A 23,466-nucleotide genomic window follows, 5' to 3' on the forward strand; every position below is an offset into this window, starting at 1 on the left:
GCAGCGACAGGAGGCTAACTGGAGAGCACTGCTCCTCCGAGACACTTTCCACAGAGCCGCCTTCCACTTCCAATTCTCAGGAGGCCTGGGGACACCATGGCTCCTCGTCTTGGATCTCCATGAGATGTCTGTACTGACAGGACCCCACTCTCTTTCCTGGAGCTAGCCCAAGAGTGTCCCTGGGCCCTGTAACCAGGAGGGCCTTGACTTACCCCCCATCAGCCCCTTGGAGTTACATCCTCCTGCCTCAAGCCCTTGCCTCCTTCCATGAGGTTCCCCCGGCTGTACTGTCATGGGTGGAGTGGACCCCCTGCACCTCCCTCCCTCACATCCTGTCTGGGTGACCTCAGGAGGAGCAGCTGTGGCCATGCTGTCGCTGAGAGGAGCTTGGCACCCCACACCTTGAGGTGCTGCTTTGGGGCTCCTGCCTTCTGCTGTGCTTTCTGGAAGCCACACGGGCTTCATCTCCTGCCATCCTTCTGCTGAGAAGACACTGAGGCCCAGCCCAGCTGCCCAGCCCCCGGCCATTTGATCACATCCTTAACGTCAGACCCAGATCCCAGCACCCGGGTCTGTTTCTCGCTCTCGAATAGGGGCCAAAACCTTAGGACTTTATTTGACAGCCTTGAGTCTGCTGCCCACACCCACACTCCCTCCCGTAAGTTGGAAAAGAAGTCTGTTTATTTGGTTAATGAGTTCAGAGTAAGGTCTGTGGCAACAATCTTAGCAGCAACGGCAACAGGAGAGAGAGGACAGGGATGCAGAGAGACACCCGAGAGTCAGGTCCTGTTAGATCTAAGGGGGGAGGCTTCCAGGGCCGGGAGAGACCAAATTTACATGACAGGGGAAAGCCAAGGGAGTCTGGGTCCCAGAAGCCACCTTCAGAAGGGCCGGCTGCTCCCTCCTCCCTCTCGGCCTTTGGAAGAGTGGCCCCGGGGAGTCTGAACCCCGGGTGCTGGCTGGGGCTCTGCAGGGCGCCTGTGGGCTGGCGTCTCTCGAGGCTGGTTCCAGGTTGTGTCCAGGAGGGCGGGTCCAGAGCTCACTGGCTTTTAGGAGTGAATCTGGTTTCTCCTTCTGGACTTCAGAAGAAAGTCCTGTGGGGAAGAGGAAAGGGTATGGGTGCAGGCCTTGTGGGTACACACTCAGCCCAGGGCAGAGCGTGACAGCAGGGAGCACCCCCTGGGGGCACGATGCCCTGCCCACCTCTGGAGGCCCCTCTTGGTGCAGACCCTGTGCAGCTACACACCAGCCACAGCACATAGGGGTCAGGGAGAAGGCAGAGGGACACCCGGGATGAGCCAGGAGGGGACCAGAAGGCAGAGAAGCTGGAGTCCCTTGCAAAGAGCAGATGACAAGTGACCGGAAACACAGAGCCACTGAGGCCATCCCAGAAGCCACAGCAGAGCAGGCTGACTGTCTTGGGAACATGAGGCCATAATGTTTCGAGAAACTTGAAACAGAAAAGTCAACAAGTCCAGGCTTGGGTCTGCCCCAGATGCTGCCAGCTGTGGGCTTTAGGCCACACCAAACGCCAGCTTCACGGCCCCCTGCCAGCTCTGTCCACGGGCACAGCCCTGTCACAGGGTGGGAAATACATCCCAAAGCTGGGCTCCACAGTGTCTCAGACAGAGTCCGGAGCCAGGGGAGAGAGACGGCACAGAGGACGGATGGTCTGAGCAGGGCTCAGACCACAATAGGTCACAATAGGACAGGAACAACTCCCATATAGGCCGACCCTGATTCTTTGGACCAGACTAATCGCCTCTTAATTGCCCTGGTTCTGCTAGGCACGGGAGCCCCGTGGGGCAGGGGCTCCCAGAGGGTGGTGCTCCCAGGGGCGGGGAAATCCAGGCTGTGCTTCCTCTGGGCTCACCCAGCCCATTATGCCTGGTCTGAGGCACCCTGTTGCCCAGCAGAGCATGGTGCCACTGCTCTATCCAGCTTGTTCGGGTGCTGTGCGGGCCCCACGGCAGGTCCCAAAGGCTGGGGTGAGTCAGGATGCACAGGTCCCAAGCGTGCTACAAACTGGGCTGTGCTCAGCTCCCCCGAGGGAGGGGGCCTTTGAGTCAGACAGAACTCCAGTGTGGCCAACAGCAGGCTCAGGCAGCACTCCAGGGATGGTGCCTCGCGCCCCCCTTCCAGACACCAATCCAAAGAACCTGCCTCCGGCGTGGGCAGCAGACGGCCACTACAGCAGCATGGACACACGGGGCCTGCAGCCCGCCTGCCTATTCACCATCGGGGGCTGCCAGGCGCCAGCTGCGGGAGGAACCCGTGTCTATGCAGGGGAGCACAGTCTGCAAGGAGCTTTCGGACCGGCTGGGGGCTTTCGGCTGCAAAGGAGGGAAGAGAAGAGCTACGTATGCAGAGCAGAGCAGGAAACACCAAACAGGACTCGGTTATTCCCAGGCAGAGCTCCACCGGACCTCTCCCTTCACTTGGCTCCTGCCTCGGGAACCAGTTGCTACAAGGCCTCAGTTTCTCCAAGACATGCACAGAACTCAGCCTCTGCTGGGCAGGGGGAGCAAGCAGGTGCGGCCACGACGGGCAGGCAGAGGGTGGAGAGGGTGTGGAGGGGTAGGGAGGTGACCATGAGGTGAGGATGGATGCCAGACACCACAGAGGCAGAGAGACAGAGAAAGAGAGAGAAAAATGGATGCAGAGGGACAAAGACAGAGAAGCAGGGACTCAGAGCCAGGATAGAGAGAAGCAAGCAAAGGAAAGGGTAAGAGAGAAGGGGGAGAGGCATGAGGGAAGGAGGACGAAGCGGAGAAGGGCAGATGAGAGACAGAGGCTGACAGCAAGGAAGCGGGAAGGGAGGGAGAGACAGAGAGGGAAAGAGAAGGACCCACACAGATACAGAGACAGGCGTGAAACAGATACAGAGAGAGACAGACACACAGGGAATCGCAGAGGAAGACAGAGACTGGGCCAGGGCTCCCTGGAGAGCCTGCACGATGGGCCAAAGCCTGCGGTCCTGGCTGCCTGGAGACGCAGCAAGAGGGAACGCAGGGGCCGGCCCGGTGGTGCAGCGGTTTAGTTCGCACATTCTGCTTCTCAGTGGCCCGGGGTTTGCTGGTTTGGATCCCGGGTGCAGGCATGGCACTGCTTGGCAAAAAGCCATGCTGTGGCAGGCGTCCCACAGATCAAGTAGAGGAAGATGGGCATGGATGTTAGCTTAGGGCCGGTCTTCCTCAGCAAAAAGAGGAAGATTGGCAGTAGTCAGCTCAGGGCTAATTTTCCTCAAAAAAAAAAAAAAAAAAAAAGAGGGAATGCAGCCGCATATCAGGAAGATCTTCCAGAGCGTAACAGGCAGAAACCTTTAAACTGCTGCTGATGGTGCCGGCGTTCTGAATGGGGAACCAAAGCCTGAGGCTTTTGTCCCAATTCCATCATTTACTTGGTCTGAGACTTTGAACCTCTCTGGGCCTCGGTTTTCCACACGGAAAGAAGACTCTGGACAAGACAGTCCTGGAGGCAGCTCTGACAACTTGAGGACAGTGACTTAGTTCTAGGCTCTCTCTAGCCCAGGAGCTTCCTGGGAGCAATTACTACTAGAAGCTGTGTGACTGGGCCACTCCTTCAGGCTGGATGAAGGCTGGGGGTGGGCTGGGAGAAGGGAGCCAAGATTCAGGAGGAGAGGGGGAAAGAGCAGGTAGTGGGCCAGGTGCCCGCATGCACTTACAGCTCATCGTCGTACTCCTTGGGGGGACAGACAGCAACCACAAGGTCAATCCAGTCCTGTGGGAAGAAGCCGTGTGACTCTGGGGCATGCTCAGGGGTCCCCCCTGACACTCCATTCCCACTCCTGGGCCCCTCAGCCCAGGATCAGCCTGCTGGGGCCTTTTTCCCGTGGGGAGGCAGGCTCAGGTGGGGCTGGAGGTCTGCCTCGTAGGGACAGGCCTCACTGGGGAGTCCCATGGGCTGGGAAAGCTTCCAGTCTCTGAGGCTTCAGAACCATTGAGGCCTGGGTTCCCAGGCCCTTGAACGACACTAAGGTCCCAAATGCTGGTCTGTGGACCAGGGCCAGGCAGCAACCTCAGAATCACTTGGGGAATTTCTTAAAACTCTAGACTCATGGACTTGGCCCCTGGAAATGTAGGGTAGGTCCTGGGAAAGATTATTTTTAACAAGCTCCCTAGGTCATTCTGATGCACAGCCAATTGGGGAACTTGGGTCTAGCTTTTTGATCCTAACACTTGAATGCTGTCAAGGGCATCACTGCCATCTTGGCTTACTCATCGTTGCCCATCCTTGGCTTGGGTGTATCCAATAAAAAGTATACGAACTATCAGTGGACCCTCTACCATGCCATAGCTCCTAATACTGGACTGAAATCTCTTCCCAGGACCTCCCACCATCCAATCCAGTTCTGCCCTCAAGAATCACAGAGAACACTTCTGCTCCCTCTACCCTAATGCAGCCCTGCAGATAATCAAAGATAGTCATTATGTTACCAGTGAGTCTTCTCTTCTCCATATCCCTTCATGTGAGTCCCAGGCCCATCTGGTCAGCTTCCTCGGCACTGAACTTAATACCTCAGGCTCGGCTGCCTGCATACAGTTGCACAAGTTGTGCATTGCACAACATGAGTGGGCACCATTCACATTGTAGTCTGTAGGAGGGCACCACCTCGGATTGTGCAGTGCACAGCCTGGAGATCTTATGTGGTGGCCCTGACCCAGGTGGGCGTTTAATGAGGACAGGGCAGACTACCACCAGCCCCTCCTCCTTTCTGGGCCCTCTACTTCTGTTAATGCTTTCTAGTGGCCTCAAGCACTCTCTTGATTCCTGTTCAGAGTGCACTTAGAAAAGACCTTAAGTCTTTCTCTTGGGTGGGTTGCCACGCCTGGTCTTCTGCAGTCTGGATTTGTGCCACTTGCTTTTTGGATTCAAGATCAGGGACTGCCATTTCTTTTTCTGAAGCCCATCTTGTCAGATTGAGACTGTTGTCTGGATGGGGTATGTGGGTGTCACCCAAGAGTTGCCTGGACCCCAGACCCCCGCCCTGGGCTGGGGCACCCTGGCTGCAGGGCCAGGGGTAGGCAAGGAAGGGAGGCGGGGAGGGTTCACGCTCACCCCCTGACTCCAGGCCTTCTGCAGGGCGGCCTCGGCCTCGGCCAGGGTGTAGTCCGTCACGATCTTGCCATTGATTGCCATGACCTCGTCCCCTTTCACAATGCCACCTGCGGGAAGATGAAGCTGAATGACCAACTGGGCTGTAAGTGACACATGCCTGGCCCAGGGCCTGGCAGAGAGAGAGGGTCACTGTAGGGCCCCAGAGGGAAGCTGCTCCTGGATTCTGGGCTCACAAGGGCTCAGAAAGCACGAGGGGAAACGATCCACCAGGTTACTGAGAGGGCACCTCCTTCCCACCCATCTGTCTGCCCATACCCGGCCCAGCAGAATCGGGGCAGCAGGGCTGAAGCTCTGCTGCCCCAGCTCTCGGATGGGCCTCTGCTATTGCAGACGGACGCAGAGCAGCATTTCCAGCGAAGTTATCAGAAACACGAGCCAGTCCTGCGAGCCGTCCCTCCCTGTGCTCCAGCCCTGCTGGTCTGCCTCAGGTCCCTGAGCAGGCCGAGCTCTGTCCTGCCTCAGAGCCTTCAAATGCTGTTCCACCTGGAACACTTGTCCTTGCTCTCTTTCTTCTCTTCTTCCAGGTCTGAGCTGAAATGTCTCCTCCTCAGAGGGGTCTTCTCTGACCCCCACTCGCTCTAAAGCAGGTCTTTCCTATTAGTCTCTCACAGCATCCGGGTCTTTTCCTGCATAGCATTTCTCACAAGTTGTAATCATCTATCTACTTGTTGACTGATGGCCTCTCCCACCAGGCTGTCAGCTCCACAAGGCAGGAATTCTCTTTTGGGTTCACCACTGTATCCCCAGAAACCTGGCACAGAATAGGAATTCAACTGGATATTTCTTGAATAAGTGAACGATGTTGAAGGTGTTCCTGGATAAGATGACCTGTGATCTGATAAATTTGGGAAAAGCTGAGTTATAAGCTAAACACTTACTCACTGCAGGACTTGTCAGAACCTTGAACATGCTAATATGTATGTGGCTCTCCAAGAAGTGGATAGACTGTGCATGGTTTCCCACAAATCTTCAACCTCAGAACCTTTTTCTTGAGGAATTTCTGCAGTGCTGGTGTCCACAGAACAATCACCCAGAAGCCTTGTGGGCATGAAGGCCGGTAGGAATGTAGTGTGTGTTACTGAAGATGGTGGCCCGGTGGGCTTGAAACACGTGTGCTCCTGTGAAACGTTCACCAGCTGCTTGTGTGTCCAAAGCGGTGTGGGAGCAAGCTGTAGAGAGCAGTTTCCTCTGGACAGTGGGCCTGCGCACGGGTGACTTTCACGGTTTCATTTTGCACAAACCCAAGATGGAGCGTCAGAGGCAATAAGGCAGTGGTCGGGCTGGGGCTTTGTAAGGGGGGAGGGCCCAGGAAAAGTCAGCCGCCCATCCTGGTCCTCTTTCCCTGCTAGACACGCAGACAGGTGGCCTCCCCGGGCCAAGCAGCGGCCCGTCCTTCAACAGGCACAGAAACAGGACAGAGGGGGAGGGCGTGGGGCCGGGGTGGGGGGCAGTGTGGGCCACGGCAGCTGCCGAGCTGAGCAGGCCCCCTCCTCTAGCTGAAATGAGGGCTCAGAGTGTGGCAGGGAGGGGCCTGAGGCCCCCAAGGCCGTGGGTGGCAGGGCGGGACTTGCTGTAGTAACCCCCAGAAGCCTGGCTGCCAGCGACCCCGTGACATGCTCGTCACTCCATCTCCTGCCCAGAAGGGATCTGAGCACGGGTTTCCCTGCTCTGGCCTGGAAAGGTGAGGGGCCTGGGGCTCCTCCTTTGAGGATGCCAGTTCCCTCACAGAAGGCTCGGGAGTATGAGAAGCCTCCTGGACATGGAAAAAGAAATCCCTTATGGTGGCATTTCAGACACTGTCTGATGGCAGAGGGGTTGATACTTTGAGGCAAGAGTCTGTGCCTGGGGTCGGCGCAGCTTCACTCCTCAGCAGAGCGTGTGTCTGTTGATTCGGGGATCAAAGCAAAGCAAGAAGATCGTGCCGCAAGAGAGACCCGGGATGGGGGCCCCGCCGCTCCGGGAGGGGACGAGGCAGAGGCCATACTCATGCTGGGCAGTAAAGCAAAATGACCCAGCTGCTTGGGTTCAGGTCCCGCCTCCACCGCTTACTGGTCGTGGGTCCTTGAACAAGCACTTTAACCGCCCCGTGCCTCAGTTTCCTAAGCTGTAAATGAGAATAATAAGAGTACCTACTTTTGTTGTAGGATTAAATGAGTTGATACAGATGAACTACTCAGACACAGGATGACGCGCCAGTACTTAGAACAGCACCCGGCATGTGGTTCACTCCTGACACACGTTGGCTCTCATCCTTATTAAAAGGATGGGGAAGGTTTTGATGGTTTGTCCCCTGCTTCCACGTGCGCTGTCCCTCCTTCCTGGAAAGCTCCTTCCCAGCTTCGCAAGGCTCACCTCAGGCATCAACCTTCCAGGGACCCCTCCCGGCAGCCCCCTTTCCCTCGCTGGGTAAAGGACCCCTCCGGGTTCCCATAGGTTCCCTCTACCCCCTTAGTCCTCTGTCAGCCCTTAGACCGCTTTGTTACCCTCAGTTGCTGGCAGGTCTGAGCATATTTCGCCACAGGACAAGGAGCCCCTGGAGGGCCGGGTGGTATCTGGTTGCCTGCGTACCCACAGGTCCTGGCACCATCCTATGCCCACGGGCAAAGTGTGGGATGAGTGCATGAATGGACGGATCCAGGTGGGGGGCATTCTTGAGCAACTGTTGACCCGCTCCAAGCGGCAGCTGTTGGCTTTCCCGGAGAGTCCTGTATAACCGTCACACCATCCCCAAACTCACCGTGCCGCTCAGCAGCTCCCCCCTCATACACAGCCGAGACGACCACCTTGCCGATCGGGGAGTCCACACCGCCTTCCAGGGCCAGGTCTAAGGATCCTTCCTGGTGAGAGGAAAACAGGCCTTAGGGAGCCAAGCAGACAGAAACCTGTGGGCACCTGGTAGCCAGGAGCCTCTCAACAGGGCCACCGAGAGGGCAGGAGAAGCCATGGGGCCAATGGCAGGGCCCCAAGGGAGAAAATGAGGCACGGACGCCAAGTGGGGCCTGGGCGTGCAGTCCGAGCACAGGAGGGGGCATCCTCAGTGGGAGAGAGCAGAATAGTCAGGATCTGAGAGGTCACCCAGGAGTCATCTTGAGAGCAGGAGAAGCAGGGGACCAAGAGGGGAGGGGGCAGGGCAGAGAAGAGGGTGGCCCCCCTTCCTCCACGTGCCCAGGTACCTTCTTAATGCGCAGGAGCCGGACATCCTTCCCTGTGATCTGCTGGGGGGTGAACTGGAGGGAAAAGACAGGGGGAGCTGTGAGGCTGTCTGAAGGATGGGGGGGGGCGGGGGGGGCAGGCACCTGTGGGACACTGGCCCCGCAGAAGACATGGACAAGGGGACCTCTCCCAGCCCCACGCCTAATGGTCTTCAACTGGGGGTCCCAAGCCCCATGGGGGACACATGGACACACACACACAGAGGTGGCCACACACATCCCAGGTCTGTTCTTGCTGGGGATATTGTGAGACTGGGTGAGAGCGTGTCTTGTAAACACACAGCACGGTGCCTGGCACCTAGTTGGCGCTCAGTGAGCCCTACCGTTGTAATGAATCACACACACACACACACACCAGCCGTTTAGCTCACAGTGGAATGCACTGGAATCCCGTTTGAAAGGAGCCTTCACAGGACAGAGCAGTTGGGCCTCCTTGGGGCTCCTCCCACGCCCCCCTCATCCCAGGACCCCCAGGGCCCAGAATGCACCACCAAAAACACTGTAATCCCCCACCCCATTCCTGGGGTTCCTCCCTGGGGGAGGGGTTCTCTCTCACCATGGAGTAGGGATCGAAGCCTTCCTCATATTTCCGGAAATCCTGGAAGCAAAGGCAGGGTTTTAGGGCCGCAGAGCAGAGGCCCCTGAGGGTCACTCAGGAAACAAGCTTAGGGCAGAGTAAGACAACGGTGAATGGGTCGGAGGTAGGGGAGGGAGTCGGGGGCCAGGTGTGGCCTCAAGGGGGATGCAGGGAGGAGGCCAGCAGCCCCACCAGCCAGAGCACCCTACCCTGCGGAAGCAGGAAGCTACTGAAGCGTTTGCAGGACCCTGGCCCCAGACCCCACACTGTTCCAGCGGGGTGGGCATGTGGCTGGCAGGGGCACCCGCTGACGTCTAGGTGGTCCGGGCGGGCAGCGTGGGCATTGCTGCAGTCTCCTCTGCCCACAGCCTCAGGTCTTTTAGGCCCTCCCTCAGCTCCCACGCAGGCTGGGTCCAGGCCCTGGGGCGTGAAGCCCAGCTTCTCTCCATCCAGTGCTCTGACCCCAAAGAAGGACCAAGACTGCTAGAGGCTGCTCTCCCTGGGGAAATCAGCCACAAAATGTCAGTGGGAGGCAGGCAAAGGGACATCAGGCATCAAAAGGAAAGTGGGGGGCGGTCTGTGCTCGCCCGGTGCCTGGCACTGTTAATGTAACGCTTATCTAGAAGGCAAGAGGCCTCCCGAGAGCCTTAGCCGGGGGAGGAGGAGAGAGGATGCGCAGCTCGGGGGACGTGGCTCTGTGGGGCCTGTGGGAAGAGTATCCCGAAGACACAGAAACAGGGTGGGGAGAAGGGAGAAAGGGGCAGAGCCAGAACACACCGCCTTCCCAGGGGTCACACACAGAGCGCGGGAGCCTCGTCTGCAGGCCGAGGGGCCAGGCGTGCCAAGCCCGAGGGCAGCAAAGCCTCGGTTAGTCCCCGTGGGGAGGTGGGAGTGAAGGAGAGGCCCTGTGGCAGGGGCCCACACAGGCCTTGCTGGACCGAGTGGAGCCACCCCAAGCACATAGTTCCCTAGACCACACCAAGTGTCCCCTGGGGCCTGCGGTCAGCATCACGGGGAGGCCACAGCCCCCTTAATGCTCAGCTTCAGCAACCAAGCTCTGGGTACAAGATGAGGCCAAATATCAGCAGATGGATCCCTGGGCACCTGCCTGCCCTCCCTCCCCACTGGCCTTCATCACCCAGGCTCAACCCCAAAGGGCCTGGCCCAGCTCTGAGGCCACCCCCAGCTCAGTCTGCGAGTGTCAGGGCAGCAGGCAGAGGAAGGGATGCAGCAAATCCAGGGGTCAGAGGGGCTATTAGGCGGGATTTGGGGTCAATTCTCTTTCCAGGAGAGGGCCCTGTCTACCCTCAGCTGTTTCTTCTGGAAACTGGGCAGTGTGGGCTATGGGCCTCCTTCTCTCCCTCCCCCTGAGAATCTGCTCCCAGGGATGGGCCAGATCTTGCGTGAATTTAGATCAGAGACCTATAAGCCACTACAGCTGGTCAGCCCTTGAAGAGGGAGCCCAACCCTTCATCCAACAGATGGAGAAACTGAGGCCCAGAGAGGTGACATTCATGCCCAAGGTCACCCAGTCAGTGGGCAGTAGAGCGAGGGTTTGACTTCCCTGGACTCCTCACCTTCCTGCCTCTCTGCCTCGAGACCTGCTGGCATCCTAAACAACAAGGCCTTACATGTCCATTTCATAATCATGGGGCTTTGGGAGGCAGGAAGGAGGAGCATTTAGGAGCCCGACCTCCTGGACTCAAACCCAGGGTCTGACCCTAGCTGAGCCATCATGGGCACGTCTCCCAATCTCTCTGCTGTGGTCTCTCATCTACAAAATGGGGGTGATACAGCACCTAGCCACTAGAGTTGTTGTAAAGAGTAAATGAGTTAATGAAATATTTAGAAACAGTGCTCAGCACAGCACACCTTCTAAGTGTTAGCTGTTGCCTGTCGCTGCCCCATCATGTCTCACTGTACAGCTGGCACCTCTTTGCTCCCTGCCTGTAGCCAAAGCAGCCTGTGGTTGGGGGGTGGGATATTCATGAGGAGGCTGGCTGCAACATCTCCATCTTGGGGTCTCTTTCATCAATGGTGAGACACCCAATCCCAGGGCTGGCTCTGGGATGTAAGCCCTAGGAGGTAGGGGGGACAAGCAGCTGCCTGCCTGATGCCACTCATGGACCAGCAAGGACTCCTGCAGCCCTGTGCACCCCGGGCAGATGGAGGACCCGGGCCCCCACTTCCTTCCTGATGCTGGTTCAGTGCCAGGTGGGGTTTGGTGAAGCTGTGATCTGCCTGAGGGGACAAGACGGGGGAACACCTCAGGCAGCCTCTTCTTTCCTAGGGCTGAGCAAACGCCCAGCTTGGCCTCTGGGACCCCCGAAGATTCCCTCTGCCTGCTCCTCTGTGAACAAACAGCAGCAAAAGAGCAAGTCCCCGGGGATCCTGCTGCTTTCTCAGCTGGGTCATGGGGGTCTAAGAAGCCCAGAGTCCCCACCTGATATGAGACCCTTCCCAACCCCTGGCCACGGACAACGAGGACACAGCTCTGGCCTGAGGCTCCGGGCAGACGGCACCTCGGGCCGCCTCAGAGCCGACCCGGCATTCCCAGAGAGAGAAGTCAGGGTGGGAGGGATGGGGGTGGTGGGGAGGACCACAGACACACAGAAGGCATCGTTTTACTTGTCTGAATGCTGTCTGATAAACCACCATCCTCTTCAACATCTCCTGTGGCTGCCAGAAAAAAGACAGTTCCACACTGGACATTACCAACGGGTCTCGTCTGCCCCCTGGTGCCAGAGCCTGGGCCTGCCAGCCCGGGCTGCCCTGCCAACATCCCTCCCCAGACAGCCACAGCCTGATTTATGCAAGGGGTCTGCTCCATGTCCCCAGACGCAGCAGCTACCCAGTTCCAGTCAGGCAGACACCACCCCTTGTCATCGTCCAGAGAACACGACGCGGCTGCATCAGCAGGCTGTCACAGGAGCACGAACTCGGCTCTGTGGGGAGCTGCCAGGACAGCTAAGGCTCAAAATAAGTATCTGAGCTGTTGCACCCTGACATTTGGATAGGGTTTCCTTGAAGGAGGCATAAAAATTCTCACATGACTCCTCCCACTGTGGGGGGCAGTCAGGGGCCTGTACCCCTGGAGGGGGATGCACATGAGTCCCAGCTCGCTGAGCCAAAGGAGCCCGGGGGTGGGCAGACCCTCTCCTCTCCCCCAGGACCACACCTCACACTCCTGGTCCCAGCGAGGAGTGAGAAGTGAACCGGAGAAAGGGAGTGGATCTGCTCTGGCCAGTCCCTCATCGAGGCGGTTCCATGCCACCAGACCTTAGGGGCGGAGGCCAGGGTAAGTGGAGTCAGTGTAGGCTTTGGCAATCTGACAAGGCAGGTAAGAGCTTCGGCTCTGGAGTCAGAAAGACGCTGCCTTGGGTAACTGACTTAACCTTATTGAGCCTCAGTTTCCTCAAGTGGCAAACAGGGAGAACAACATGAACCTTCTCACTGGACTGTTGGGAGGATTCAGTGAGACCGTGCAGAGCCGCTTACACCCACGTAGATTCATTTCTTGGCCAATGAGGAGGGTAGGAGATGGCCCCTGATGTGAGTTTGCGGCCCACCTCACTCTCGCTCCAGCAGAACCCAAGGGAGACAACCCCTGTCTGCTCCTCAGGAGACGCGCTAGGCAGGACCCCAGGGCTTACCAGGACCTCAGACTTCACAGCTGGCCTGTAGATGAAGTTGGACTCCTGGTGGACCATGACTGGTTTGGAGATGGTGGACACGCCAGGGCCTCTTGGAGGCTGCGGGCTTGGGCAAAATGTCTACAGGGGTTAGTTTAAGAGAGACCCATGAGAGGTCGTGGTGGGGGTGGCCTGGGCCAACCATGGCACTTCAAATCACATGCAAATACCATGCACATGCTGAACCAGCCTGGTGTGGGCATCCCACCGGAAGTCCTAGGGGTGTGACCTTCAGCAGAGAGACGAGAAGTCCATTGGCCACAGCATGCTCTGAGGCCACACAAACTACTGGGTGGCTCTAAGGAACCAGGCACTTGAGCCACAGCCCAGTGCTGGGGGCCCCAGCAGCCACTGTCACTCAGAGGACATACTTTCAAGACTCGCTCCCAGCGGCCTTGAGTGTCATCCAGCCTTCTCTCTCCCTAAGGGCTCTCTCTTCTGGCCACAGTTCTAGTCCTGGACTACACTCGAAGCATCTGCTGTTCCTGGTGGGTGGGCACAGAGTCTCTGGAGGCTGGGGGTGAGGACCAGTGAGAGCAGCATCCAGAGGAGCTCATGCAACCTGTCTGCTCTAACCCACCTCAGCATCTAGGGCAAAACAAACTGGATCAGGTCACAACCCTGCCCCCAACCTTTGATGGGTCTCCACTGACTCCTGAGCTCCTTGGCTTGACCTCCACGGTCCTTCATGAGCTTCTCTACCTTCCTTTGCAGCATCATCCCTCACTCCTCACCCTCCTCGCACCACCTAACTTTAGCCTCCCAAATGCCAGGTTTCTGCCTCAGGGCCTTTGCATATGCTCATCCCACTTGCTTTACCTGCCCTGGTCTTAGCTTGGGTATCATTGCCTCCTTCAGGAAGCACTCCTTGAGCTTTCCTCTGCACCACCACCCCTCATCGCAGCACTGTGGTTCTCCATCTCCCCTGCAAGTGTGGTAGTTTCTGCTTACCTGTGACTGACTTCCCGCCGGGCTGTCTCGGGCAGGGCCTGGACTGCCTATGCTGGGGTGGTTCTCCAGGGCCCAGCATAGTCTGGCATATACTGGGTGCTCACTAAACGTGCTGCATGAATAAATGAATGACTCAATAGTATGGTGGGCCCAGGGGACAGTGCCTGGGGGTAGATATGGCCCTGAAACCCTTCCTCAGGCAGGTGCTGGTGTGGCTGGCACACATGCCAAGCTGACACAGGTGTTTCCGCCACCTGAGGCCTGCTGGTAGCTGGGCTGGCTGTGCAGGTGTGTGATCACCCACACTTTCTGCTGTAGCATTGAGGACAATTTGCCAGGAGAATGGGGGGGGCTGGGCAGGTGGTGCCAGGGCCAAGCGCTGACCCAGGCAGGATGCAGCTAACCAAACGGCAGCCCCCCTGGCCTTCATGTCAGGGACAACCCTGGCTTTGATGTCACTTAAGCTCTTATGGTCCAGTTGTTCAGAGGCTCATGGTGTCGGGGGAGCTGTTAATGTTCCCTGTTCTCTGATCGGAAACTTACAGTGGGAACTTCGTGATTCCTGGAGGAATCCGAGAAAGCTGGACCCTGTTTTGAATCTTGACCCTGACTCAAAAGTTTGCAGAGTTTGCCTCCAATCTCTTGTGGGCAGCTTCATCCAAATTTTCTTGTACCCTGATCTGTCACTGATCATAGTTAACGTCTACTGAGCACCAACTCTGTGCCTGACACTCTCCAAAGTGTTAACTTAGAATGATTTCATGTATTAACTCACTTGACCCTTATAATATGTGGGTGCCATTAGCACTCGCATCCACCCAGGCTCAGAGAGATGAAGTAACTCGTGCTCTAAATCATCCAGCCAGTGGCCAAGCCAGGATTCACACTCAGGTGGTTCCTCCTTGCCATCTTTATGTTCCCTGCACCTGCAGTGCCCTCCCTCTCATCCTCCATGTATCACCATCCCTCAAGGCTCAGCTCACAAGCCCTTTACTCTACAGAGGTGCCTTCAACCTCCCGTTGGTATGAAGCCCTCCCACAGCACCTGGCCAGTGCCAGTTTCACAGCTGAATCCTGCGTGGTCAGCTGCTCATCCTTCCAATGCAAAGTCCTAGAGAGCACAGGTGTGCCACTCTCCTCTGTGACCCTTCAGCCCTGCTCCCCTCCCCCCTTACACAGAGCGGCATGAAGCAGGTGCCCAGTCAATCAATGATTGCTGAATCAAATTTGTTGAGGAAAAGCGGCCGCCCATCTTGGTGGGGGCCACTCACAAGAAGGATGTGCCAGGCTAACTCAGCCCCCTGTGAACCGGCTCCTGGCTGAGCTCTGGGGCAAGACATCCCTGGAACAGGCAGACTTCTCTCTGTCGGCTGCAGGGCTAGGATTCCACCGGAGGTCCAGAGGAAGGCCCTCTGAGAATCCCCAGCCAGGAGCTGCAGCCTTGGCAACTGGCACTTTCTTCACTCCCACCTTTCTTCCCTGAGCTCTCTTGAAGGCTCTGAGTGCTTATGCTGCCCTTCATGCAGGAACTCAAATCCATGCAGGGAAGGTTAGTGAAAACCACTGATCAGGTACAGACTGCCCTCCCCCAGCCCCTACGCAGTTGACATGAGCTGCTTTAGCTCTGTCTCAAGCCTGGCCCCAGGGCTACTGACACAAAGGAATATTTTGTTTTTCCCTCCATGAGATCAAAGCTCTCTGTCTTCCCTGGGGATTGCCTCTTCCAAAATAGTCTTTGGATTAAGAACAATTAATAGGAAATATGTCTTTTTGGGAAAGATCACTCTTCTGCCTCCTGACATCCAAGAAAAAGATCCCTAGTCTTTTAGCTAGGGATAATTTGGAGATTTCTAGGAACTCTCCATCTTCATTTTTTCTGTAGCTGGAAGTTGGCCAGAAATTTCTGAGTATCATACTTCAAGCCAATGTGGTTGGCTAGTGCCATAGAAAATGGCACTGCAATGTCCTAATACTGCATTGGACAGTGTTGTCACCTCATTTACAGAGCCTAATAGTGCTCCACTGCACCCCCCCTTCCCTCCATTAAACCAGGGATTTATTTCCCATAATCAAGGCTTTCTGGGCTAATATCAAGAAATTACTGGCTGTGACTCAGAGCTCTGACTATTCACTAACATAGGCTTGCAAGTACTGCATTGAATGTTACCAGCCCATACTAGGCAAGAGGAGCAGAGAGAGCGATGAACATGGATGCACTGTTGCTCATCCACCCCAAGTGTCACAGGCAACTCACCATACAATACAGTACTTCAAAATCAGCAGAGACCACCCACATGCTGGATGACCAAAACATGCAGGCTGGGGAGCTCATCCCTAGAAAGCGGGGTGGGGTGATGTTTCCTCCCATCTCTGCCCATAGGAGCAGAGGAGCACACGGGAAACAGCAGCCTTGCCCACTCTTCCCGCTTCCCAACATAGCATGCAGCACAGGGGTAGTACCTTTGGGGGGAGTGGGAAGCTCCGTTCAGGGACGGGGGAGTTGGCAGGCTTCCCACCATGGTTCTTTGCCTCCCGGTCCTCTGTTAGGTTGCCTGGATCCCCAGCGCGGAAGGGGTGGTTGCCCAGTGCCTCTTCCAGTGCCGAGGGCAGCGGGCGGGTAGGAGTGAGGTCTTGGGTGGGAATAGATGGAGGGGGAGGGATGGGAATGGGGGGTGGAGTGCGCTGGACCCAGGGCGAGGACGAGGTGCTCACGCGGCCTGATGAGGGGAGGACAGGGGGCGCCGAGACCTTGGGGGGAGGGTTGGAGGGCGGAGGATGGGGCATCACAGGCAAGGCAGAAGGCATCTTGGGGGTATAGTAGAACATGTCCAAAGGGATGTCATCCAGGTCAGTGGTGTGGAGGTGCAGTCCGCCTGCGAATCGTCTCAGGGGTGGGGCCAGGGGAGACACAGACGGCGGGGGAGGCGGGGGCCCTGTGGTCATCTGGGGGGTAGCAAGCAAGTGCTGTAATTGTCAGACAGGGCTCCACTTCACAAAGCATCGAGTACAATGCTCTTATCTGTTTCTCTGGCTGCTGGAGAACGACCACCCTCAAACCAGAACCACGGGGGAGTCGCTTCTCTGTCACCTGGGTGCCCAGTTAGGCGCATACCAGACGGGCAGTAGGGAGGCCCAAATGCAGGAGAGTCCCAAGTAACGCCAGATGTGGGTGATAAGTAAGGTGACCATATAATTTATCATCTAAACTGGACCACACTTGACAGTGAAAGGGGCACTCAGTAATTAGACCAGGACAACAGGCCTAACAGGGACCATCTCAGACGAGCTGGGACTCAGTGGTCACTGGAGATAAGCAGGTACACAGACACGTCCCCCTCCTCACAAGAGGAAGGAAGAGTGGGCTGGTGAGGGGGCCCCTGGACACGGAAGCCTGCCCGGGCCATCATGCCTCCCGCTGTCGCCGGGGCGGTCGTTCTGAAGGCAGCAGGGGTCTTTGTGGAAAGAAGGCCTCCGTTACCTCTGAAATCTCATTATCGGCAGAGGAAATCTGCTCGAGGCGCGTCTGACAAAGCCTTTCCACCCAATACTGAATCTTTTCCGATTCCTCCAGGTCTTCCCGCTCTGTCTCGGACACCTGAGACCCAAGGCCGGCGCGAAAAGGAGAGGACAAAGGGGACACCAGAGTCACACGTGGGTGGCACACTTGAGTCAGCGGCACAGAAACACTTCTTAAAAACCTAGAGTAGTGTGGGGTATGTCAGCTTTCTAGAAAAAGACCCAGCTTGCTCCTCCTGGCCCCAGAGGAGGCAGAAACTAGGGGGAGAGGGTGTTGGGGCGTCAGGCACAATCAGAGAAAGGGCTCAGGCATTGCGTGGGGTTCACTGGCCCCCAAGACCCTGCAAACGCTGAGGCTCTTAAGATTCTCCAAGAATGGTCCTTTCGTAGGCTCCTGGCACATTCCAAGATTTTAACTTTACTCTTTTTTTTTTCCCCACTCAAGGTTGCCTTGTCCTCAGAAACACAATTTGATTTTATTTTTAATTTTGTAGCTAATTTGTTCCTAATGCCAGACCTGGCACACTTCACATTTTCCAGGACTACTCTGGTTTTGTAATCTAATCAGCCTGGCATTCTGATTCATGGAAACATTAAAGAGAAACAGAACCAATAATACCCCAACAGCTGGGGAGTTAAGGTCATCTGCCTCACCTAGGAAATGGGAATTACTCATGTGGGAAGACTGCTTCTGGCATGTCTTCAAGGGGACAGCCTTAGATATACTCCTGGGTTGAAGAGGTCTAGCCTCAGACACTCTGCCTGCACAAAGGGGTTAGCCTCAGACCCAGACCCTCAGATCTGAGACAGGTTGGGGAAACCTGCTCTTGGACTCATATCCTGGGTAGGGGGCCAAATTGACTCAGACTTCATGACAGGTGGATGGATGGCTAACTGCAAATCTACAGTCTAGGCAGAGGGGTTAGCCTCAGACGCACACCCTGAGGAGGGAGACAGGTCTCACAACCACACCTCGGGTGGAGAGGCATAGCCTTGGACTCATATTCTGGTGAGGTGGGGGTGGAGGGGACAGACTCAAACCTCTCGCCAGGTATGTGGAGGGCTAACCTAAGTCCTACAGTCTGGGCAGGCAGGCTAGCCTCAGACCCACACCTGAGCAAGGAGGCTAGACTCAATCCCAAACAAACATACACCTAAGCCAGAAGCTAGTCTCAGCCGACCCTGGGCGGGGGGGATATCTCTCTCTCCAGGAGGGGTGCAGGGCTCACTCCCTCCTTGGACTCCATTTGGGGAGAACAGCTCCAGCTGGTTCCCTGGGAGTTTGGTGGGGAACAAACAAACAGCACCCCAGGGATCCCCGCCTGGCCTGTGAGCGGGACACCCACCTCCTGGGCCAGCCGGTTGATCTTCAGTTGCTTTTCCTTTTCCAGCATTTCCTCTTTCTCTTTGTAAAGCTTTTGCTCAAATTCCAGTTCCTTCTTATTCTTTCTCAACTCCTGCAGGCTGTCATACTTGGCTTTCTTCTTATCCTTCCCTTTCTGAGCAGATGTGGCATTATTTACATGACAAGGGTTACAAGGTAGTGTTGACACTGGCACAGCACAGCAAACAGGGCATTCAGCCCTCAGACAACAGCAGGCAACCAGCCTATGGTGAGCTCCTCCCCCAGCTCTGCCCCTCTGCGCTGGGCATCAGACCTCAGGTTTAGGACAGGCAGGTCACTGCTACCCACTGCAGAGTGGGAGACATTTTCCTTTTGCCAGTCATAAAAACTGGCTTACTAGTTCACTAACTAGCTGTGTGACCTTGGCTAAGTTCCTTAACCTCTCTGGTCTTGATTCACCTCATCTCCAAAATGGGGAAAATAACTGCCCCACAGGCTTGCCATCCAGAGCCAGTGAAATAATATCTATGAAAAAGCTTTGTGAGCTTCCAAGTGCTGTATAAACAAAAGGCATTGTATTAATGTCCAAGTATCTGGGCACATGCCTTCTCCATCATCTGAATGGAAAGGTGTCTCATGTTCAGATGCCACAGATGCATCCTGGGAGATTCTACAGAAAATCTGGGAGAGCTGGCAAGCCCCATGCAGAGACCCTCTGTCCTGACCGAGAAAGGAGGCATCAGCCTCAGACTTGGGAGTCCAGAGCCAGGGACATCAGATTTGTCCTGATGCTTAAAGCTCCAGACCATTTCATCCCGGAGAGTCCAAATCCACGCTCCCTCTGCACCAGGCCCCTGAACTGAGGATTGGCCAGAACCTAGGGGACTGGGAGCTGGGGGTAGGGGAGAGAACAGCTCACTGCTCTTCCTGCTGTCGGTGTTGGAGAGGATTTGGGAGGGAGACGCAGGGCACACAGACTCCTGGTTCTTCCTGTTGGATTTGGACCTGCAAAGCCTGCTTCCCTGCCTGCTTCTCCAGTGCGGTTGCAGGGAAGCCAAGGAGTAAGGAAGGAAGAGGATAAACATCTATGGACCGCCTATGTGCCAAGGGACTGACTGATTATCCCACAGTAGGCCTCATCCGCTTTCCCCCAATGGAGGAGCCCAGGCACAGAGACGTGAAGTCCCTTGCCTGACGTCAAACATCCAGTAAGTGGTGGTGCCAGGATTTGGACCTGAGTCTTTCCAGGTCCCACAAATTATCTACTGTGCCCTGATGAGCTGGGGGCACTGGGAGAACGGCAGGAGGGAGTGTGAGCCCCCGTCACACACAGTATGGAGGACAGAGCATTCAGGAGAGGGGACAGCAGACAGTCAACACTCTGGGAAATTCTGGGGGCAGAGGGAAACCCGCGTTTTCACTGAGCTCACCCCCGCTCCCAGCAAGCTTCCTGGGGCCTGCTCTCAGAATTCTGGAATCATCCCAGCATCCAAGGCCAGGAACGAGCAATTGAATTTCCCAGCAATGGACACACAACGTTGTCCACAGCTGGAGGGACTTGCGGGGTCATTTTGGACCTATGACCGAGTCACATCCCTGCCTCTGTACACAAGTAATGTGCTTTGTAGATGGCCCCTCATCTCGGGGATAGGGACCCACCCCAGAGCAGTCTCTGAGCCACATATGAAAATGGTTCTCATTGCTTTAGAGTCCTGCCTGCTTCCTTGCGCGCCCTGTTCACTAGACTCTTGGCTCAGTTGATAGATGAATCCTTGCCATCATGTTATAGATTTAGACAGCAATTCCCCAAGAGGAGTTGGAAACATTCTGCTTAATGTCAGCTTGCTAGAGTAAGGCCATGGCCTCCCACAGGGACCACCATGATAGGAATGGCCCTTCTGTTGGCTTAAAATACCCAGCAGTGCTACGATTTGAGAGCTAGGGTTCCTGGGTGGGACAGGCAGATGGGACTGCTTCTGTCCCCTCTCCAAAAAAGTAGCACCTGCTTTCCAGTGCAGAAGGGCTAGCTACCCATCGCATTGCCTGCCTCCTCCCTACGGGTTACACAGCTGTGTATGGATCTGCCTCCCCTGCCAGAGGTGGGCTCCTAAGTAGGCTGGTCTGCTTGATTTACTCAAGCAGTCCCGGTGAAAAGGCTTAGTCAGAACCAGGAATCAATCCTTCAGGCCCTGGCACAGACTCTGTGGGGCTACAGGCCTGAGCCCCCAAGGAACTCACTGCCAGGTTAGGAGTAGAAGACACTGAGTGGTTATCTTTTCAAACAAGAGGAATTCTGTGCATTGGCAATCATGGCCATAGGGAGCCACTTGTAGGACCTGGACTTGGTGCTCCAGCTGCTGTGAGACAAAGCATCTCACACAGTTCTGGGAAAAAAGACAACAGAGTTTCAGAGCCAGCACGAGAGACATGATTCTGTTGTCCTTCAGGTGTCAGTTAAATTTATGGCAAATATTTCTTCTGGTCCCGACTGAGAGGAGAGGCAGAGGGTGTGGATATGCTCTCGCTTCTACCTAAATGCAATTTTTCTCTCAATAAGAAATGAAATGAATACCAAAATACCAGCTATATGTGGAATGAGTGAACTAATGAATGGGGGGAACAGGGCTACGTCTTGACCAACAGTGATTTTCAAGTGACACGACTTCCGAGGGGAGGCAAGTGTGTGCAGGAGATGCTTGTTTTCTTACATTTACCCGGTTATTGGTGGCTGGAAACCAGTTTACCAGCCTGTCTCCTTTTATTATTTTTTCAAAATCCCGTGTGTGTTTTGTCCTCTCTAGCTGAGCTCCAGTAGAGACAGTATACAGAGAAGAATTAGAAATCTAGCCCCAGAAGACGTCTTAAGCCATAGAGGCAGCCTGCAGAATGAAAAGGACAGTCGTAGGAGACCAAGCCCTTTCTGAGACCACAGTGGTGCGGCAAGGAGCCCCTGAGGTGCTCTGTCCTAAGTTTATTCACTGTCATGCAAATCATGATCTGTGCTACTGGGTAAAGACGTTCACCTCTGTCAGGAATAATGCTGCTGTCTGTTATCTTAACAGTGTCAGCTGGAGGAAGCGGGTGGACGTTTCTGGCACCTCCGATATTCCCATTTTACAGGCAGGGAGAAGTTCCACATCATCAAGGTCACCCAGCTGCCAGTGCTTTGGTTTCTGGGGGACTGACATCCCGCCAGGAAGAGCCGGTCGAGCGATGACACCTAAATTAGTTTACCCAGATTGATGCTGAGGCCTGATTCCCAAATGCCAAGTCATCTGGAATGTCCAGTCTGCAGACGTTAACAGGGGCATTTTCGTAATCAAATGCCGAAGTGATTTAGAAAGAAAAAGGACGGCAGAGTTTTATGGGGCCTGGAGATACAGTAATAAGATTTCAAGAGAAAATTCAAGGCCCCACAGACCAGAAAAACGCATTATCCCGGGCACACGCAGAGATATTTCCAGGAGAAAGTCATGATGGGGTGGCTCTCTGTCCCAACCTGAGGCAGCAAATGGCCCCCCGGCAGCCAGTCTGTGTCTGCGTCAGTCTCGTAAGTTGCACTGTGCACACCCAACCTGGTAGTTCATTCCGTCTGTCCCTGGCTCTGGTCTTGGCCTCTGGTTCTACTTGACAGAGGAACAAAGCAGAAGCTATCCTCGGCCCTGCCCCTGCCCTGTGCCCACCGGGGCTGGTGCTGACCCAGACGGTGCCCGGCGGTACCTGTCTCAGCCGGTGAACACTTTCCCCACGATACCTCTGTGACAGCGCCCTGCCTGTGATGTCACCCTGACAGAGAGGCGCACGGGGGGTTAGCCCTCTGAATGAACAGGCCGGGTCACACTGTTGAGAGTCAACAGGAAAAGAAGCACAGATTGGAAAAGGCCAAAACCCACAGCAGACTCAGCAGCAAACCTGCACGGCACCCAGTCCTGTCCTACCTTCCGGATGGTGGGGAATTTGCCATCGTAACGATAAAACCACCCAAAGGCTGTAGGAACACAGAGAACAAAGCGATGAGAGCAGTTCAGCTCAGCCAGAGCGTCCACGGGCAGCAGCCGGGAGTTAGGCTCCCAAGGAACGCACGGTTTGGTGAGATGAAGAACAGCGCCAGCAGACCCAGCAGCAAACTGCTCCCTCTGCCCCACTCCCCACTTACCTGGCCTCCTCTGGGGTAAAAAGCAGGCCCAAGATCTCCTCAGAAAGGCCCCAATGCCCAGGCCCTGGGCCACGGTCAACAGCCTCTCCCAGGACACTGGCTTCAGAAGTCAGTGCCAGAAAATCGAAGAGAAAGCCCCTTGTGGAGGGATGAGCTCTTCCCACAGTTCTCCAAACAAAAAGCCCCGTTGAAAGAGAACGAGGCCTCTCCTGACCCCCGGCCATCCAAGAAATGGCCCCAGACAAAAGGGAGCCCAGGTGTCTGCCCAAAGCTGCTGTCGGACAGAACAAAACTGTCTCGTCTCATGCTGCAGGCCATGTCCTCTGCTTCCAGTGTCGAAAGAGAAGGCACTGGCCGCGGTCAGCTCTGGGAAGGACAGCTCAGGCAGCAGTGGGCAGGAGATCTCCCTCCAGAAAAGCATATTCAGGCCAGATAAGCAGGGCATCAGCGCCCTGCCTTCCCCAGGCAATAGTGCAATGGGGTAATGCCTCAAACCTGAAGCTCCCGGGCCAGTGGCGATGGCTTCCATAATTACCCACCCTGCCCAGCCTGAGTTCTGGAACAGGATCTTGAAAGCCCCCTGCTGGACCAAGCACTACTCCCTTAGTTGCTGGATCTTGGGGAGGTCTAGGGAGTCTGGGGGGAGAGGCCAGAGCAGCAGAGGAAGGGCTTGGGCTTGGGCAGTACTTAAATGCTCGAACCAGCAGTTCAATTGCACTGGTGTGCGCTAGCTGACATTTCAGCCTGGCTGTGCATCCTGTCCTCAAGGTTGTGTGTGCAGTGCTTGGACCAAGCTGGGGCTTGGAGGAGCCTCATAGACTCCAGGGGTCCCCACCACGTGCCGGCCCCTTGGGGCTGGTGTCTGCGGGGCTAGCAGT

The 23,466-nt window shown here is 55.8% G+C and overlaps 1 protein-coding gene across 3 annotated transcripts in view; it reads right to left on the bottom strand.

The window, feature by feature from the left end:
• Window positions 1-659: 659 nt before the first annotated feature.
• The window catches only part of USH1C (USH1 protein network component harmonin), a 47,809-nt gene continuing 25,002 nt past the window's right edge, over window positions 660-23,466 (bottom strand). Inside the window, exons 15-26 of one of the 3 annotated variants that reach the window (XM_070273422.1) lie at window positions 22,371-22,420; window positions 18,434-18,586; window positions 17,050-17,166; window positions 16,032-16,514; window positions 12,582-12,701; window positions 11,557-11,607; window positions 8,908-8,949; window positions 8,313-8,366; window positions 7,877-7,976; window positions 5,074-5,186; window positions 3,686-3,741; window positions 2,218-2,356 (exon numbers count right to left, since the gene is read on the bottom strand). In XM_070273422.1, coding sequence (XP_070129523.1) covers window positions 2,233-2,356; window positions 3,686-3,741; window positions 5,074-5,186; window positions 7,877-7,976; window positions 8,313-8,366; window positions 8,908-8,949; window positions 11,557-11,607; window positions 12,582-12,701; window positions 16,032-16,514; window positions 17,050-17,166; window positions 18,434-18,586; window positions 22,371-22,420 — 1,463 coding nt within the window. In that variant the 3' untranslated portion in view covers window positions 2,218-2,232. Of the gene's footprint in view, window positions 1,095-2,217; window positions 2,357-3,685; window positions 3,742-5,073; window positions 5,187-7,876; window positions 7,977-8,312; window positions 8,367-8,907; window positions 8,950-11,556; window positions 11,608-12,581; window positions 12,702-16,031; window positions 16,515-17,049; window positions 17,167-18,433; window positions 18,587-22,370; window positions 22,421-23,466 lie in introns of those variants that run through there. The other 2 variants (XM_014741869.3, XM_014741870.3) reach the window with 2 other exon arrangements.

This window comes from Equus caballus, chromosome 7 (genome assembly GCF_041296265.1).
Source record: "Equus caballus isolate H_3958 breed thoroughbred chromosome 7, TB-T2T, whole genome shotgun sequence".
NCBI lineage: Eukaryota > Metazoa > Chordata > Mammalia > Perissodactyla > Equidae > Equus > Equus caballus.